The sequence below is a fragment of the Lissotriton helveticus genome, chromosome 10 (assembly GCF_964261635.1).
Source record: "Lissotriton helveticus chromosome 10, aLisHel1.1, whole genome shotgun sequence".
Taxonomy (NCBI): Eukaryota; Metazoa; Chordata; class Amphibia; order Caudata; family Salamandridae; genus Lissotriton; species Lissotriton helveticus.
The window spans coordinates 90,407,509-90,426,651 of record NC_136071.1 but is presented as its reverse complement, the minus strand read 5'-3'; the positions used below and the strand labels follow the sequence as shown (position 1 = coordinate 90,426,651).

At 52.6% G+C, this 19,143-nt stretch overlaps 1 protein-coding gene across 2 annotated transcripts in view; it reads left to right on the top strand.

The window, feature by feature from the left end:
- Positions 1 to 19,143, top strand: part of LOC144785942 (testis-expressed protein 47-like) — a 165,463-nt gene that overhangs the window by 109,950 nt on the left and 36,370 nt on the right. The window contains exons 4-5 of one of the 2 annotated variants that reach the window (XM_078664830.1): positions 4,980 to 5,044; positions 7,539 to 7,686. In XM_078664830.1, coding sequence (XP_078520956.1) covers positions 4,980 to 5,044; positions 7,539 to 7,686 — 213 coding nt within the window. Of the gene's footprint in view, positions 1 to 4,979; positions 5,045 to 7,484; positions 7,687 to 19,143 lie in introns of both variants that reach the window. The other variant, XM_078664829.1, reaches the window with a different exon arrangement.

Below are 19,143 nucleotides of genomic sequence, written 5' to 3'. Positions count from 1 at the left end.
CAATTCAGAGAGCCTGTGCCAGATGGCCCGTATCCTCTTCGAGTGGGGAGGGGTGTCGGGCATGCTGAAAGTGACCGTCCGGGACGATGCCCCCGTGGACTGCCTCCTCGGGAACGACCTAGAAAGTTCCCCCTGGGCCGGCGTCGAACGGAGAGAGCATCTGGGGATGCTAGGCCTTCCCGAGTGGGCCTGCGCGACCACCCGATCCATGGCCGCCCGGGCCACCACCCCGACGGAAGCCGCCCCGACTGAAGACCCAGAGTGGCCCGCACCTCCGCCGCCCGCCGTATCCGAAGACAACGACCCAGAGCCCGACCCACTGGGGCCCAACAGTGAAGAAATTGCTGAGCTTGGCAACCTCCCAGAACTAGCCCAATGGCGCCAAGAAGGTGGCCCCACACGAGAACAGTTCCGGCAAGAACAGAAAACCTGTCCCTCCCTCGAGGGAATCCGACAGCAAGCCGCCACTCAAGCCGCCGGAGACCCCTCGGGGTCCCACTGGGTCTATTGGGACCACGATCTCCTCTACAGTGAGCAAAAGATTGCCGAACTAGGGGCCAGCCGGGTGCTGGTGGTCCCCCTCCGATTCCGAGACTTCCTCCTGAACCTGGCACACGACGTGCCCCTCGCCGGGCACCTGGGGCAGGACAAAACATACAGCCGCCTGGTGACCCATTTCTACTGGCCAAAAATGAAAAATGATGTGAACAATCACTGCCGGACTTGCCCCACCTGCCAAGCCAGCGGGAAGAGTGGAGGGAAGCACAAGGCCCCCCTCCAACCCTTTCCAGTCGTCAGCACCCCCTTCGAGCGGGTGGGAATAGACATTGTGGGGCCTCTGGAGCCCCGCACCTCCCAAGGACACCGGTTTATTCTCGTCCTGGTGGACCATGCCACCCGCTATCCCGAAGCCATCCCTCTCCGAACTGTGACGGCCCCCGTGGTGGGCCGGGCGCTGATGGGGATCTTCTCCCGAGTGGGCTTCCCCCGAGAAGTCGTCAGTGACCGGGGTACGAACTTCATCTCCCGATACATGAAATCCCTGTGGCACCAGTGCGGGGTTACGTATAAGTTTACGACCCCCTACCACCCCAAAGGGAATGGGTTGGTGGAACGTTTCAATAGAACTCTCAAAGGGATGATCATGGGCCTGGAAGAGCCCTTGCGTCGCCAATGGGACGTGCTGCTGCCCTGCCTCCTCTTCGCCTATCGAGAGGTCCCTCAGAAGTCCCTGGGATTCAGCCCCTTCGAACTATTGTACGGACACCCCGTCCGGGGTCCCCTCAGCCTAGTCAAAGAAGGCTGGGAGGTCGCAGTCCAAGATGCTCCCCCCCCCGACGTCTACCGGTACCTCCTGACCCTCCGAAATCAGACTCGGAAGTTCCGGGAACTTGCAGAAGCCAACCTCGAGGCCAGCCAAGAGGAGATGAAACGCTGGTATGACCAAAATGCCTCTTCCATTGAGTTCGAGCCGGGCCAACAGGTCTGGGTCATGTCCCTGGTCGAACCCTGTGCCCTCCAGGACAAATGGACGGGGCCCTTCAAGGTGGTGGAGCGCAAGAGCCCTGTCACTTACCTGGTGGACATGGAGTCCCCCAGGAACCCCCTCTGGGTCCTCCACTCCAACCGGCTCAAACCGCACTTTGTCCGAACGGAGCTTAGCCTGCTGATGGCTACCGATGGTGGGGTCGAAGACGACTCCGAGCCCCTACCGGACCTCCTGAGCACCTCCGAAAAAGACGGCTCCGTCGAGGGGGTCACTCTCTCCTCCGCCCTGACCCCAGAACAGCGCCAGGATTGCCGGAAATTGTTGGGTCAATTCGCAGACTTGTTTTCCCTGACCCCAGAGTCACCCCGTGGTGCGTCCACGATGTCGACACCGGGGACAGCCCGCCTGTGCGACACGGGCCTACAGAGTTCCCGACCGAGTTCGGACCTGCATCCAATCGGAGGTCTCCAAGATGCTGGCCCTGGGGGTAGTCGAACCCTCCGACAGTCCGTGGGCCAGTCCAGTCGTCCTGGTCCCAAAAGCCGCCGCCCCGGGCGCCACTCCCGAACTGCGATTTTGTGTCGACTACCGGGGATTGAACGCCGTCACCCGGACCGATGCACACCCCATTCCCCGGGCCGATGAACTGATCGACCGCCTGGGGGCGGCCCGCTACCTGAGCACCTTCGACCTAACCTCCGGCTACTGGCAGATCGGACTCTCTCCGGGCGCCCAAGAGCGCTCCGCTTTCTCGACCCCAGATGGCCACTACCACTTCAGGGTGATGCCCTTCGGGATGAAGAACGCCCCCGCAACCTTCCAGAGGCTGGTGAATAAGGTATTGGCAGGGCTAGAAGGGTTCAGCGCCGCATACCGGGACGATATTGCGGTATACAGCCTCCACTGGGCCGAGCACCTCAAGCACCTCTGGGAGGTCCTGACGGCCCTCCGACGGGCCGGACTGACAATCAAAGCAAGCAAATGCCAGATAGGCCAAGGTTCCGTGACCCATCTGGGACACCAAGTGGGGAGCGGCCATGTGGCTCCCCTTCAATCCAAGATCGACGCCATCATGGCCTGGGAGCCCCCGGTCACCCAGACAGCAGTCAGAGCCTTCCTGGGGCTCACTGTGTATTACCGGCGCTTCGTGAAGGACTATGGGAGCATTGTTGGCCCCCTCACCGAACTCACTTCCAAGAGGCAACCCCAGAAGGTGCACTGGACCCCCGAGTGTCAGGCCGCCTTTGAGACTCTGAAAACGGCGATGTGTACCACCCCCGTGCTCCAAGCCCCCGACTACAGCCGGGAATTCGTGGTCCAAACAGATGCCTCGGAGCACGGTGTCGGGCGGTCCTTTCCCAACTCAACGCCGAAGGAGTTGATCAACCTGTGGCCTTCATCAGCCGACGTCTGCTGGCCCGAGAGCAACGCTGGAGCACCATTGAACGAGAGGCCTTTGCCGTGGTGTGGGCCCTCAAGAAACTCCGACCCTATCTCTTCGGCACCCACTTCCGGGTGCAAACTGACCACCGACCATTGCGGTGGTTGATGCAAATGCGAGGGGAGAACCCAAAGTTGCTGCGATGGTCCATCTCCCTCCAAGGGATGGACTTCACTGTGGAACATCGCCCCGGCAATGACCACGCCAACGCCGACGGCCTGTCCCGCTTCTTCCGCCTCGACGAGGAGAACCCCCAAGAAGATGGGTGACTCTCCCCGCCTTCAGCTGGGGGGACGTGTGTTGGACCCGGCCTCGTGGCGTGGTCCCACTCCTCCCGCATGGCGGGCCCTGGACAGCATCGACCCCTGTCCCCCGGCCTAAAGCTATCCCCTCCAACCTTCACGAGAGCCACCACCCCTGGCGACCCCCGGCTCTCCCCCTTAGGAGCCCGGCGACCCCTACTCGCCCCACTCTGCGGATCCGTCCCCAATCCCGGGCCACCATTTCAGGCCCCGACTCCATCTTGGACCCTCCACGTCCGGACCACGTGACCGCGGCCCGACCTCAGCCACAGCCCCCGCGAAGCCCCGACATCGAGGCACCAAGATCCAACCAGGTGGTAAAGTGGCCACTTGACGGATCAAGGAGGAGGGGGGTTTTGCTGGGTCCCCAGCCATCCCCGGACGCCTGGTTTCGATCGCCCTCCGGCCTCCCTGGGCGCTGGCTCCACCCCCCTGCTGGGTGTCTGGGCGCTCTCATCCCGGCCCCTCTGCCCGCCAGGCGCGAGGGTCCGGACATCAAAGGACTCCAGACCTATATCTGGGGCAGCTCTGGAATGGGTCGGCAGTTGTATCCTGGAGTCGAGAGCCCTGCTGACACTGTCGCGGCTGACCCCGAGAAGAACTCGCTACTTTGAACCCTGAACCAACCTCGCTGAAACCACCCTTGGAGTCCTGCTGGCGCTGCCGCGGCCCAACCTCGCTGAAACCACCCTTGGAGTCCTGCTGGCGCTGCCGCGGCCTAACCTCGCTGAAACCACCCTTGGAGTCCTGCTGGCGCTGCCGCGGCCCAACCTCGCTGAAACCATCTTCGGGTCCTGCTGGCGCTGCTGCGGCCCAACCTCGCTGAAACCATCTTCGGAGCCTGCTGGCTCTGCCGCGGCCCGATCCCGCGGAACCCCCCAGCTCGAGGATTGAGAGCTGAGCGTAGAGTACCCCTGTGCCAGACTGGTACCAAGACTGTCCCGCTACTCCTTTCCCCCAGTTACCGAGACTCTAAGGATCCCTCGATCCGTTTGTACATATTGCCGAAAGAACCAATCGTTATTGCTGATAAAGATTCTAAGAAGTTACCCTCTTGTGTGGTGTCCCTTTGTAGTGGTGTGATTGCTCGGCTGTGACGATTCTAGGAGAGGACCCCCATCCAGGAGGCCTCTCGACGGCGCTCGGCCAATTCCATAAGGAGCGGTGGGTCTCGGGGTGGTCAGTCAGACATCTTCTGCCTCCCCAGGGACCGCCTTTCTAACAAGCTCTTTGTTGGTTTAATGGATTCTTTGACTGTTTTAGCACCTACCTTGCTTTCATTGCTGGTGTTTCCATGCTATAGTATGGATCAGCACAGGCCTTAAGCTTCTGTTCGTGTTGGTGAACATTATAATCAGCTGTATCCTCCTTGTTTGTCTGAAGTAGTGTTCAGTAGTGGTATGCAATTACTGTGGATTATGAGGCTGTGTCTAACCTGGCAAATCTATAGTCACAATTTTCATTGACTACAAGTTTGCTCAATAGAACCTCAGAAACGACTTCAGCGTGCTGTTGAACGACTTTGGACTGAAGGAATGAGATGGAGGCTCCCACCAGGTAAATTTGCCAAACTGATCAAACCCTCCACACGAGGGTCGCCTGTGAGTGAAGCGTTACCCAAATTACAGGCATCCATCCGATCATCGTTTACCACCGAACTGTTGACTGAAATAATATTGATGAATATATGATTCTGCCATTGCACCTGATAACCTACTTCCTACTTCTAACTGGACTTGTCTTGCAGTCTTCCATTGATGTCCTTTACTGTGTCCTTCAAGATTTGGTTGAAATGCAGAAACGGAACTCAATGTAAGTATTGGGCTGATATGTAGACATCACAGTAACGCCACCAGTGTCTATAAGTGCAAAGTGCTGGTTATCTTAGGGTATTCTTTCTTGCATACTATACAAACCTGCTGAAATTCAGGAACTTAGTATTGAGTTGTTTAACGTTTGAACCTAAGACACACGTGCCAAGGTTACCTGTTGACATTCGAACAACCATTTTTTAATTAAGTTTAAGTTTGGTTTTCAGTCTTAATTTCAGCTCCTTCAATCCATTGAAGCAAAAAAGCATGTGGCATTTTCAGTACAAAAGTCTGTAGGGTAAACATTTGGGCTGTTCTGTTATATACCGATGCTGGTTGCAGCTCTTTGCTGTTGGTGTGTTTCTGGAGTCCTCTGGACAGATATCGTGGGGTCTTACCATAAAGGTTTTCATAGACTCCCCAGTGACATTTGTTGCGCTCCAAGCTCCCAGTTTGTCCAACTTATAATGTATTAACCCCTTTTGTCTCATTCATGCCAATTTGATGCCAACCAATACTGCATTAAATGTACACCTTCTGAAGGGGGTACATGCAAAAACAGCTGAAAGCTCAGGCGTACATGTGCCCGCCCGACAAATAGTACCAAATGAAAGCTTTACCAAGCCTTGATAAAGCAATTTCTTTTTGAGTTTGAATCTAGATTTTTCTTCAGTTTGCATAAACAACATCTCATGTTGACTTCATAGTCTAACCACCTTGCTGCTCCCATTGTAGGAACAACATGTTAAGGGTGAACTGTTAGATGTTTAGTGTGCTAACGCATAAGACACGTGCACATTGCACTTGAAATTGTAGCTTTAGTTGCTAAGTATTTTCAGTCACAAATATAAGCTCAATCACAGCTGGTGTGCTTGAAAGTGAAAGTTATAGCGCTGTTCTGAGGAGTTTCACTGTTCCATTGGTTAAATTCCAATCATTTTCTCCTAATTTCTCTTCCTCTGCCTTGTCACTACTGTCCTCCTTATATGTGTGCACTTCTCTGGCTAGACAGTTAACTGTGATCCTGTTGAGGAAGAGAAATTGGGCAGGATGCAAGCATTGACAGGCATAAAAAGAACAGTATTGTGAGAGATGTGAAGCAGAGGGAGAAAGTGGTAGAAGCAGAGATGATGTAGAAAGATATGTGAGCTATGGTGAAAAGTAATTAGAGAAAGGGAAGGTAGCCATGATGAAAGATCAATAGAGGAAGAAAGGGGAAGATGTATGTATACAAAGAGAGCATGCATGTGGATCTAACAAAAGCAAAACATATTTGTTTTCTGTATCAGCTGGGTGTCTTTTGAGAGGCAAGCCTTGGCAAGTAATAAAGACCAAGCATGGGATACTCATTTGTGTTTCATTGGCTTGACTAGGGAGGGCATACCCCCGTCCTATATATTGAAAGTCTCTCTTCCCTCTCTGAGAGCAGTGTTCTCTTTGGGCCCCCACCTCATATTTTTGGTATAAGGCATTTGCACACTTTGCCCATGCCTTAAAACATCCCTGTTTGAATTGTATTTTGGACTTGACCACAGGGAGCGCAAGGTCATCCAAACTGGGATGGTGTGAGCCCTTTTCTCGATGCCTACAACAACTTTAGCAACAACATTCTGGTTGTTTGGAGCTTCAGTAGATAAGCAGTTTCAGAGGTCATCACTGAGCCCATCCGTTTCGTCTCCCTAAAAAGACAAATGTGTTTGAAGAATTGTGCCTAATATTGGCTAAAAATGATCACAGCAAGTAAAACAAATGCACTGCATGTTTTCCACCCCTGAGTTATAAAACATGGATAGTGCCAGAATTGAATGTGAAGGGAGATGGTTATAGAAGTTTGTTAGACGGATGATCTTCTATTCATAAGCTCGGTCGCAGAACTATAATGGTTGAGCCATTTAGCCAATTCCTCATTGTAGCTATAAAAGTCTTTAATATGGGAAGGTGCCTGATTCACCCAGTTTTTTATTCCTGTCATCCATCAGGAGCCTCTGCTACTTCTCATTAGGTGTATGTTTTATTACATGGTCCCTGATTTGCTATTCCCGACTCTCCATTCCTGCTTCCAGGCGCCTGGTTTACCCAGTGGTGTGATTACTGTTATCCATCAGGAGCCTCTGTTACTTCTCATTAGGTGTATGTGTTATTACATGGTCCCTGATTTGCTATTCCCGACTCTCCATTCCTGCTTCCAGGCGCCTGGTTTACCCAGTGGTGTGATTACTGTTATCCATCAGGAGCCTCTGTTACTTCTCATTAGGTGTATGTGTTATTACATGGTCCCTGATTTGCTATTCCCGACTCTCCTTTCCTGCTTCCAGGCGCCTGGTTTACCCAGTGGTGTGATTACTGTTATCCATCAGGAGCCTCTGTTACTTCTCATTAGGTTTATGTGTTATTACATGGTTCCTGATCTGCCATTCCAAACTTTCCATTGCTGCTTCCAGGCCTCTACTCAAGAATGCAAAGATCTTGATTATGTCGCACAACATTCCTGTCAGATTATTCCCACAGTGGTACTTCAGGATCATCAGTCTACCCGTGAGGTATATGGAGGAATCCTTGGAGGGGCAATCGATGGAATCCGTAGTGATGGACTCCCTCACACAGCTGTTGAAACTTTCGGTCTTCTTTTCCAAGACAGCCAGGGTGAGAAGTTTACGAGTACTGATAGAATACAGGGTACATTGAAAGTTGTCTCTTAAACAGAAATTGTGTTTGCACACAGTGGTTGTCTTATTTTGAGATGCCATTTATATTTACCTTCTTATTTGCTTTGGTATTTACATGGATTTATTGCTTTTTGTTTGTTTTATAACACAGAAAAGGTGTGGGGGTGTTTGAGCTCTGTACATAGCAACAGGAAATTAAAGAGCCTGAGAACTCGGGCCCCCATTTTTTTGTTACTAAGCATGGGCCCGCTTGGGACGCTATGAGACACTTTACGGCCCAACATGGCACAAATTAAAGCACTGATCAACTTTTGCACTCCAAAAATGTTTTGCACCAAAAATTTAGACAAGAGATGCATCCAATTCCTTGCATCACCTAGCGCCAACGTCCTGCTAATCCATGGAAAGAGGATGGCGCAGAACAGGATTCCAAGCAAAGCCAGATCAATTTAAGTAGTGGGACCTGGTTTCCACTGGAATCATAGAGGCATATTTACAAGGGAATGGCGAAGCGGGGCGTTAAGCACAAAATGTTAACGCCTGCTCCGGCATTCTGAAAACTTAGGAAAGCGCCAGATTTACACAGATATGGCACACCCCTACGTTGCGGGCCTTCCTGCACATAAACAATCACAATTGGCGATTTGAAACTTCTATGCGTGTTACATTGTGTATCACAGCTAGAAGTGGCAAAGCGCAATTTTTTAAATAATTGTTTATGTGCAGGAAGGGACACCTTCCTGCAAATGAACAATCATTCATCGCATTTTGCTGTTCCTATATGTGCTTTGCAACACAGCACACAATGAAATAGCAAAAACGAGGAGAAATAAAGCATTTCTTTTTGTTTGCCATGTTAAGACCAGGTTTTCCCTGGTCTTAATTTTGGTGCTGCCTCCTATTTACGCCACCCTTGTAAATAGGGGGGAAGTGTCAAAATCAATAGGTGTTGCGGCGTAACGCCCACCGCAACACCCATTGCCGGCCTCTTTCACGCTAAGTATAGCATGAAAGGGTGCCTTGTTTACAAGGCAGCGTCAAGCCACATTAATGGCTTATCACTGTCTTGTAAATAAAGCGAGGGCCGTATCGCCACAGGAACCTCGTTAAAAGTGACATTCCTGTGGCGACAGGGGCTCGTAAATATGCCCTACAGTGCCACATGAAAACAGACAGAAACGGGTGGTATTTGGTACAGAATATGTGTAATTAAAGTGAAGTTAGCTTTTTACGTAGTTACTCTCAGGCAGTTTCAGATTTATATAGTCTGAACTCAACCCGAAGGTATCGGAGCACTTTACATGAGCACCAGTAGTATTACAGACGGACACGTTCATTTTTTTTAGTCACAGGGACGTTAAGTGATTTGTTCAGAATCACAGTATGCTTGAGCCTCCCACCAGACTCGAACCTGGTTCCCCAGCTTCCAATTCGGCCACCTGTACTTGTGGGAGTGCCCCAAGTACAAATCTCATGCAAAATAATGGCCACTGCCCTCGGTGCCATGCAAAAACAGCTTTTTTAAAGTGGGTTTGACCGATGACATAATCAGTGCGCCCCTGTTTATAAATAGGAAGCGGAGCCCTTTTTTCCTGTTCGCTCAGCCTAGCGGTTCAGTATTTCACTGAATTATTATGATCATAAAACTGGCCCACAAACATCCTAAAAACTGGCTCACACACTGATTTGTAAGACCAGCCCATCAAACACTGCCTGACTACCCTATAAGCCAGTCCGACCCTGCGAAGCAGTAACAGTCCACTTCCGCTAAGAGAATCATGCAAACCCCCCAGTGGCTCGTTGACTGTATCTTTACTTTTCACCCAGTCCAGAGCTCTGCTGTACAAATTCTACATACATGCATATTGAGATTTGACATCCTTCTATAAACAAAGTTATATCTCAAAGTTTAACGTGGCTCCTTTCCTTAGGAAGAGGAGGTATGATACCTCTTAGAGTTAGGACTGGCAGAAATCTCATTACAAAATCTGGAACATTTTGGACGCTCCAGTATTTCAGAAGAAAATTAAGACTGCCATGAAGAGTGTGCTGGCTTAGAAAGGTGTGAGGGATGAGTAAAGGAGGTGGCAATGGCTTAACCGTGCACTTTTAAAAATGACATCAAAATATTCTGCCACCATGGGTAAATGAGCTTTAATATTATGATCACAATTATGATCCATATGAAACAGCATATGAGAACTGTAGAGAATGCCCAACGATGATGGTGCCTGTGGACCTCAGAAAACATGTATGCCTCAGGATATCTGACTATTATAGAAAGTACTGTGCAGAATCAGTCCAACAACCTGCACTGCAGCAAACTACGTCAACATCACCGCAGCCATCAGAACACAGGGCTGATGCTTCAAAGCCACTGGTCAAATACAACTCCACGTCAGCAGGTATGACTTTCTTTGACCTTTGTGAAAAATCCATTCAAATTAACAAGTCTGATGATCAGAACCTCATCGACCTAGTGGTGATGAGTGGGATGAATACATCCTCACAACTGCAGTTAAACCTCTGATCCCGCCCCCAGTGGTCTCTCTTTCATGTGACATTGCCAGATTTCAAATCCTTATAGAGAAGACATCCAAAAGATTTGATCTTCTTGTAACCGTCAGGAAGACTGACTGCTTCCTTTACGATTTCCAGGAGCCTACCAGGAGATCCGTTAAGACGATTCCAGTAATAGAGCACCTCTGGCAAGTAGGTATTTAGCTAATACAGACCCTGGCAACAGTTGCAGTGGTGATACTCAGGCTGGTTAAACAGTATAAGGACCAGAGAGCTCAACAGCATGCCTGCTTGCCACCCCAAAGCGTACTCTGCACGCAACGAGGAGGTCTAGAAATCTGGAAATTCCATGCAGTGCTCCAGCCGACAGGGTCATAGAATGGATGCATTTAGCACAAGAGTCGCATCTATAGCAGCAGTGTAAATCAGAGCAGCCAATCCTCTCGTAGGAATGATCAACAGATCAGATATTGACCTATACCTAGATGATAAAAAGTAGACAGTGAAAATAATTCTTCAGGGTGGAGTACAGGCAACTGTAATGCTGATAGAGTCAGGAGTGGATTTTGCAAATCCAGGCTTTCAGTAGCTGGCTAAGGCAGCTGTCTTACGAAGACAAAGGTAGCAAAGGGTTAGCTCTTTTCAGACAGAAGTCCAAATCAGAATCAAAGGCATGATGTTTGAGGTGAGAGATGCTCTTTGAAAAAAAACATTGATGAAGCTTGTCAAAGCCTCAAAACAGACACTGATACAACCAGGTCACTTGTGCCTTTACAGCACAGGCAAACCAGCCCTTATTAGAAATTAGAGGAAGGATGCAGTCTTACAGTGGATCATATCAGTCATACACATATCCGTTATACAACCCCCAGCAAACAGACATTATTATGGACCCCCAACAGGAGAAGCCATCACACACATCTCAGCAGTTCTAGACGTACAACAAACCACGGCCAAAATACGGAGGAGGAGGCCAATCTAAAAGTCAAGACTTTCAACAACAATCCCCAACCAATCCAATCGAAATCATTGACAATTTCCAACCCAACCAATCCAATCCAACCCAACCCATCTAATCCAAACAATCCAATCCAACCCATTGAAAACCTTCAACCCAGTCTTCAGGCAGCAATTACCATCTCATTTACAAGATCCTTGGCCACATAGCAGACAGGACCTCTGTTTTGTACATTAAATGTACAAAATCCTCACGGACAGATGGGTGCTGGATGTAATCTATGTTGGATACACTTTGGAATTTCTTCAGCACTTCCTCACCAAACATCAGGTACAGAATCTATGCCTTTTGAAAGCGGACATTATCCAGTATTAGGGTATCTTTCATAGATTCACATGCCTGAATCATTCCCTGTCGTAGGGATGGGAGTCCCCAGTACATAAATAAAGTATTGTCTCATTAGGCATATAGAGTAATAGGCCAAGGGCCTCACATTAGTAACATATCCATGTCCTTTTGTAAAAAGGACCAAACTTCGGAGAAGAGCCAATCAGCTATCACCATCCTCTGGAACCTTCCTGGAAGCAGCTCTAGTCCCTCAGATTTTCTACTGCACGCTGTGCTAAGGGAGTCTACACTGAGCTCTGCTCAGCTTTCCTTGTTTTCTGGATTTCCAGTGTTCTTTCTTCAAAATCCCTTCTTTTGTGTGAAGTTCTGAAGTTCTTCATGGCAGATACTCCTCAACAAGGCCCTTTTAGGCCCTGTGCTTCCTGTGGTAAAAAAGACTTGATGTTGATGACCAACACAAGGACTGTCTCTACTGCCTTTACCCGGATCACTCTTCAAAGGACTGTAAGGTATGTCGTACCTTTTCTTCAAAGACAGGGAGGGACGCCTCTTAATTTGTCTGCAGAGGCTTAAAGATAAAGACCAAGCGGTGTCTTCTGAGGAGAGTGAGAGCTCCTCCAAGTCTTCACATTCCTCTCAGAAAAGACCCAGCGTGGTCTCTTCAGGACCTTCATCGCAGCCACCTCAGAAAGAAGCCGCACAAAAAGTCTTCAGAGGCACATCCTAAGGCTCTACCAGCAAAGATTTCTCCCCAGGAGGTTCTTCATACCTTTAAGAAGCCTGTTTCCACCTCGTCGACGACTGCCTCATCGACGGTGGCTTCAACGACGAAAAAATCTCCGTCTACATCTTTGACTGTAACCTTGTCGACGACGACAGTCTCAACTTCTGTTGCGTCTCAACTTCTGTCGTGTCTTCAACTTTGTCCACGTCGACAACTTCATAGTCGACAGCTGGTAAGACGCTACGATAGCCGACGAGTGTGTCTACGCCTACGTCGACGAAGACTGTTCGGTCGACGTCTACCCCATCATCAACGAGGGCTCCGTCGATGATGACGGCACCGTCGACGAAGACACCGTCGACGAGGACCCCATCAATGTCGATGACGGCTCCGTCGACGGGAGCTCCGTCGATGTTACCAACCATGGTGCCCGTTGACGCTTCACCGTCGACGACTACTCCGTTGACGGGCTCATCAACGACAACAGAACCCAAACTACACAGTGCGTATGTCCACCTCAAGATTAAAAAACGAACGCTGACACCGGCCCTGACTTCTCCTAGTAGGGTCCAACCATTGCCTCCAACTCACCTCTTGGAGGAGGAAGATTCTGACGATGGCAGTATGTTCAGAACTGCGACAAGCCCATCTGAACTGCATTTCTGAAAGAGACACGTTAGTGATAGATTCCTTACCTTAGAATATCCCCAGGCATCAGACTGGATGCGGAAATTTTTGCATAGCAGTACCGTTGCGCGTCGGTAGGCGTCGTCTGCGGCTCCGCGTCCGTCGGCGTCGTGGGCGCCGTGATGACGTCGTCGGAGTACTTAGACGCCGCCTCCGCGTGCTGACGTCAGTTCTTCTTTTTTTCCGCGCCAGCAGCGCAGATCCGGAAAAAGTGGTACCTTAGTCTTTTTTGACTAAACTTTTTGATCTCTCTTTGATCGTTCTTTTTCGAGTCTTCGACTCCGAAACGGTGCCAGTAGGGGTGCCCGGTTTTAAGCCTTGTGAGGATTGCGACCGGCTGATGTCGGTCACCGATCCTCACCGTCGGTGTCTCCACTGTCTTGGCGTCGACCACGACGACAAGACCTGTTCCGACTGCCGGGCCCTGACTTCGAAAGCTAGGCGGGACCGGTCCCGCAAGCGACTCGAACTCCGGCAGTCGGCCCCGCGCCGAGAGAGGTCCCGGTCCGGACGGAGGTCGAGGGACCGGTCGCGGGACCGGAGCCATCATAGCTCCGGGAGTCGACATCACTCCTCTGGGTCGAAGTTGTCAGGTAAGCATAAGAAGTCGAAGAGACGTCATCGCTCTTCTGACGCCCCCAAACGCTCACTCGACGCGGCCGGGGGTTCAGGTGACACGCCCACGCGGCTCCGTCAGAGTCGCAGGCGCCGCGCCCGGCCCCATACCCTCCGGTCCCTGGGCCGCGCGTGACGCCGGAGGAGATCGAGCGGTTCCTCATGAACATGAGGTCCCTCACTCCCCCGGCGGGCTCCGCGACACCTTTGGGCCCAGCGGACCCGCCTGGGAGCCCTAGCGGTTCGGGGGCTCCGACCCCGACGAGTGCTTCGGCCTTGGCTCCGCCGGCGCCTTCGGGCCCGGCGCCGCAGGGCCCCACTGGATCTGGTTCCAGATCCGGGTCGCCGCCGGTGGAACTGACAACCTCCCAGGCGCCGACCCCTCAGGTGTCGCCGCTGGGCGCCGCTTCAGACGCCGTTCGGAGAGTTTATCTTTCATGAGCCGGCCCCATCATTTGACACCCCTGAATACCAGGAGATGGGTGATGAGGGGGATTGGGAGGGGTCTGAGGACCCTCTGACACGGAAGTGTCAGTCTCAAGAGGATTGGACAGGTGAACTTGGGGATGCCAGTGGTCTGGACTCATCTCCCGACACTGGCTTTGTCTCCCCCCCACCATGGCTACGGCGGAGGGGGCAACCTATAGTGTGGTGCTGACGCGGTCGGCCAAAGCCTTGGGCCTTGAGCTCCCCGTCGCGGCCGTGAGGACTAACCTCTTCACTGAGGTCCTTAAACCGCAGTCAAGCTCGGCCGAGCCTCTGCTGCCGTTTAATGAGGCCTTGACCGATGTTCTTTTGGGCACTTGGTCCAGGCCCGCTACAGGTTCACCTGTAGATAGGAACGTGGCCAGACGCCACCGCCCGGCCCCTTGTTTCCTGTCCACCCACCCCACCCCTGAGAGCCTGGTGATCCAGGCCTCCAATTCCCAGACCGCATTCCCGTCGGCTCCGCCTGACAGGGAATCCAAGAGGTATGAGCAATACGGCAAGAAGGTATTCTCTTCCCTCAGTTGGAGACTGCGGTCTTCCAACACCGCATGCCTCTTGGGCCGCTACACCCACTCCCTGTGGGATAAGGTTGCGTACGTGCTGCCAGAATGCCCGTTGGAGGTACGGGCTAAACTCGGCCAAGCCCTTGTGGAAGGCCGAGATGTGGCACGTTATTCTATTCGGTGTGGACTGGATACCACCGACTCACTGGGTAGAGCGATGGCAACGACGGTGGCGATTCGTCGCCACGCCTGGTTGAGATCCGCCAACTTCTCGGCTGATGTCCAGAATACACTCATGGACATGCCGTTTGATGGCCGTCGCCTGTTTGGCGACAAGGCAGACCATGCGCTTGAGCGCTTTAAGGACTCCAGGGCTACGGCCTAGTCCTCGGGCCTCTCGGCCCGCGCCAGCGATCGGCTGCCTTTCACTCCTTTCGTGGCCACGGAAGGGTGTACCCACACGTGCTGCCAGCCACGCGCCGCAAGGTAATACCCAACACGGTGGCGGCCATGGAAACCGCTGTGGCGGCGGTCGGGGACAACGGCGAGGTCAGTCCACACCTTCACCCGCGGCATCCTCCTCAAAGCCCTCCTAGTCCGTGCTTTCAGGCCCATGTGCCGCCAGTGGGGGGCAGGGTTCGCCATCACCTCCTCCACTGGCGCACTGTCACTTCGGACAGGTGGGTGCTGCAATTCGTCCGAAGGGGCTACTCCCTCCCCTTCGAGACGACCCCTCCAGCCATGCCACCGCAATACCACCGAGTATCGGGGGATCATTTGCGACTTCTGCAGGAGGAAGTTAGGGCCCTCTTGGCCAAGGGGGGCCATCAAGCGCGTTCCTGGGCCAGAAGTAGGGTGTGGTTGTTACTCCCACTACTTTCTGGTACCCAAGAAGGGCAAAGGGGGCCACGCCCTATCTTGGACCTCCAGAACGTCAACGGCTTCCTCCGGAAGGAGAAGTTCAAAATGCTGACACTGGCTCAGGTCTTTGCTGCCCTGGACCCAGAAGACTGGATGGTAGCGTTGGACTTGCAGGACGCTTATTTCCACATCCCCGTCCTGCCGGCCCACTGGCGCTACCTGCGGTTCACGGTTGGCCACGAACACTTTCAGTTTACCGTGCTCCCCTTCGGCCTTACCAGCGCCCCCACGGGTGTTCACAAAGGTGATGGCGGTGGTCGCAGCTCATCTGCGCAGGTTAGGGGTTTCAGTCTTCCCCTACCTCGACGACTGGCTGTTGAAGGCGGGCTCGCCCCAGACAGTCGTCAGCCACCTCCAGACGACGGCAGACCTCCTGCATCAGCTGGGGTTCTCCATCAATGTGCCGAAGTCACACCTATGCCCCTCTCAGAACCTCCTCTTCATCGACTCGGCGCAGTTTCGGGTTTATCCTCCCGAACAGCAGATCCGGGATATTCAGGCTCTGATTCCACTCTTTCGGCCTTTATCCCGGGCCTCGTCAGGTTGACGCTGCGGCTTCTGGGGCTGATGGCCTCCTGCATCCTTCTGATGCATCACGCTCGGTGGCGGATGCGGGTTCTGCAGTGGGACCTGAAGTTTCAGTGGGCCCAGCATCAGGGCAACCTTTCCGACCATGTCCTGATCTCGGAGGGCACTGCGAGACAACTGCAGTGGTGGCTCAGGGACCGCAATTGGGTCAGCGGCAGATCCCTCTCCATTCCCCAACTGGAGCACGTAGTTGTGACGGACACGTCCCTCCAGGGCTGGGGAGGCCACATGGGTGAGGCGGGGATCAGAGGCCTCTGGTCTCCGGCGGAGTCCCAGCTCCATATCAACCTTTTGGAGCTGCGGGCGATTCGTCTAGCACTGAAGGCATTCCTCCCCTCTGTCCAGGGGAGTGTAGTGCAGGTGTTCACGGACAACACCACCGCCATGTGGTACTGCAACAAACAGGGCGGGGTGGGGTCGTGGACCCTTTGCCAGGAGGCTCTGCGCCTCTGGCAGTGGCTGGAACATCAGGGCGTGACCCTGGTGGTTCAACACCTGGCAGGTTCTCTGAACGCCAGGTCGGATGAACTCAGCCGTCGGTGCATGATGGATCACGAATGGCGTCTGAACTCTGATGTGGCGCAAGGCCTCTTTCAGCGATGGGAAGAGCCTTGGTTAGATCTATTTGCCACCGAAGAGAACGCGCAATGTCATCAGTTCTGCGCGTTGGAATTTCCAAGGCGGCACTCGCTCGGCGACGCTTTTCGTCGCGTGTGGAGTTGCGGTCTGTTGTACGCCTTTCCGCCTATACCACTTCTGCCCAGAGTGCTGAAGAAGATCAAGCGCGACCGGGCACAAGTCATCCTTGTGGATCCGGACAGGGCACGAAGGTACTGGTATCCAGAGCTACTCAGTATGTCAGTCGATCCCCCGGTTCGTCTGCCTCTTCAGGAGGACCTTCTGTTGCAGCAGCAGGGGACGGTCCTCCACCCGAACCTGTCCAGTCTCCACCTCCATGCTTGGAGATTGAGCGGCGACAATTGAGGCCATTTGACTTGCCTCCTGAAGTCTGTAATGTCATTCTGGCAGCCAGGCGTCCCTCCACAAAGTCGGTATACGCCTGCAGGTGGAACAGATTTGTGGCATGGTGCACAGCAAAGGCTGTGGATCCTCTTGCTGCCCCTCTTTCTGAGGTTCTTCTCTTCCTTCTTTCTCTTGCCCAGCAGGGCTCTGCTCTGGACACTATCAAGGGCTACCTTTCTGCCCTTTCGGCCTTTCTACGGCTGCCTGATCAACCTTTTTGTTCAAGTCCCCTATTGTTAATCGTTTTCTGAAGGGCATCACACACACGTTCCCTCCTGTTCCGTTTGTGATGCCTCAGTGGGACTTGAACCTTGTTCTTACGTTTCTGATGTGCGCTCCCTTTGAGCCACTTCACAACTGTCCTCTCCGTCTTCTTACTTTGAAGACTGCTTTCCTGGTTGCCATCACCTCTGCCAGGAGAGTGAGTGAGCTCCAGGCTCTTTCCTGTACACCCCCTTTCCTTTCTGTCCATCCGGACAAGGTTGTGTTGCGTACTAAGCCATCTTTCCTGCCCAAGGTTGTCACGGCCTTCCACATCGGGCAGTCTATCACCTTGCCCACCTTCTTTCCGCCACCGCATCCCGCTAAAGAGGAAGAGCGGCTCCACCGTCTGGACCCAAAACGTGCGCTTTCATTCTATTTGGATCGCACATGCCAGTTCCGGGTGAATGACCAACTCTTTGTTGGTTACGTGGGCGCTAAGAAGGGAAAAGCGGTGTACAAGCGGACTATCTCGCGGTGGATCATCTTGTGAATCCAGGCATGTTACTCCTTGGCTAAAAAGGAGCCCCCAGTTGGATTGCGGGCTCATTCCACCCGGGCCACGGAGACTACAACTGCCCTGGGCCGGGGAGTGCCCTTGCAGGACATTTGCCAGGCAGATGTCTCTTACAGATATATCGTTACACAAGTAGTAACTTGTGCGTCAAGTACCACAACAGCTCAGACTATGGTGACCAAGAACCGGAGGACCAGGTGGATTACCCTGAAGAGTGCCATCCACCTCCATCTCCCATGGTTTGTCTACCTGCGTCCCTGGTTTCCGATCTCCAATTTCTAATTACTGACTATATGCAGAGATTTCCAACTTCGGCTATGTCTCCTCCTCCTCCAGTAGTCTCTCCACCACCAAGGCCACAGCCTTCACCCCTGAATTTACAGCCTGGGCCTACCACATCACTGCCTCTGCCTTCCACGAATGATGAGGATCCACATGAGGAAGGGGAACTCCACGATTCCCAATCGACACATGATAAGTGGGATGATTATCTAATCCCCTGTCCAGCATCCCCGGTGCCTACTCAAGCTGAGGATATCGGGGTTTCCATAACATCCTGGAAAGAGCAGCACAGCGTTTCCAGATCCCTATGCCTTCACAACAACAGGATTGCTTCCTTTATGACTTTAAGGAACCTTTCAAAAAATCTGTCAGATCTATACTAAGGGTGGGCGTAGTTCGCGAAGTAGCGCTACGCGAAGCTACGCGAAGTGCACTTCGCACTACGCGAACTTCACGTAGCACTACGCGAGCTGCGTAGTAACATGTTCGCACTGTGCAAGATGCGTTTTCAATGATTGCACAGTGCGGACAAGCATCCGGCACTGTGCAAGCATTGAAAACGGCATCTTGCACAGTGCGAGCTGTAGTTTTCTGCTGCTCGAGTAGATTATTACTCGAGCGGCAGCTTTCTCAACGCGAACAGGTAGTTTCTCATTGAGAGCGGTCGCGAGCATGCGCAACCACTCAAAAATGAGAAACCTGACCTCCTCGCGTTGAGAATCTCGCCGGGATGTCATTTTGCTTGCTCGCGGTCGCGAACATGACGTTCAGGACCGCGAACAAGCAAAAAATGACCGCTGCACTACGCTATGCTGCACTACGCATGTTCGCACTGTGCTACGTGCAGCTCGCGTAGTGCGAAGTTGCGAAAACTTCGCAAACTCCGCGAGCGTAGCGTAGTGCTTCGCCCAGGGTTAATCTATACCTATTATTCACTATATATGGGATCAGGGTGTAAAGATTATGCACAACCGTTCTTCCATACCCCCAGTGCTACC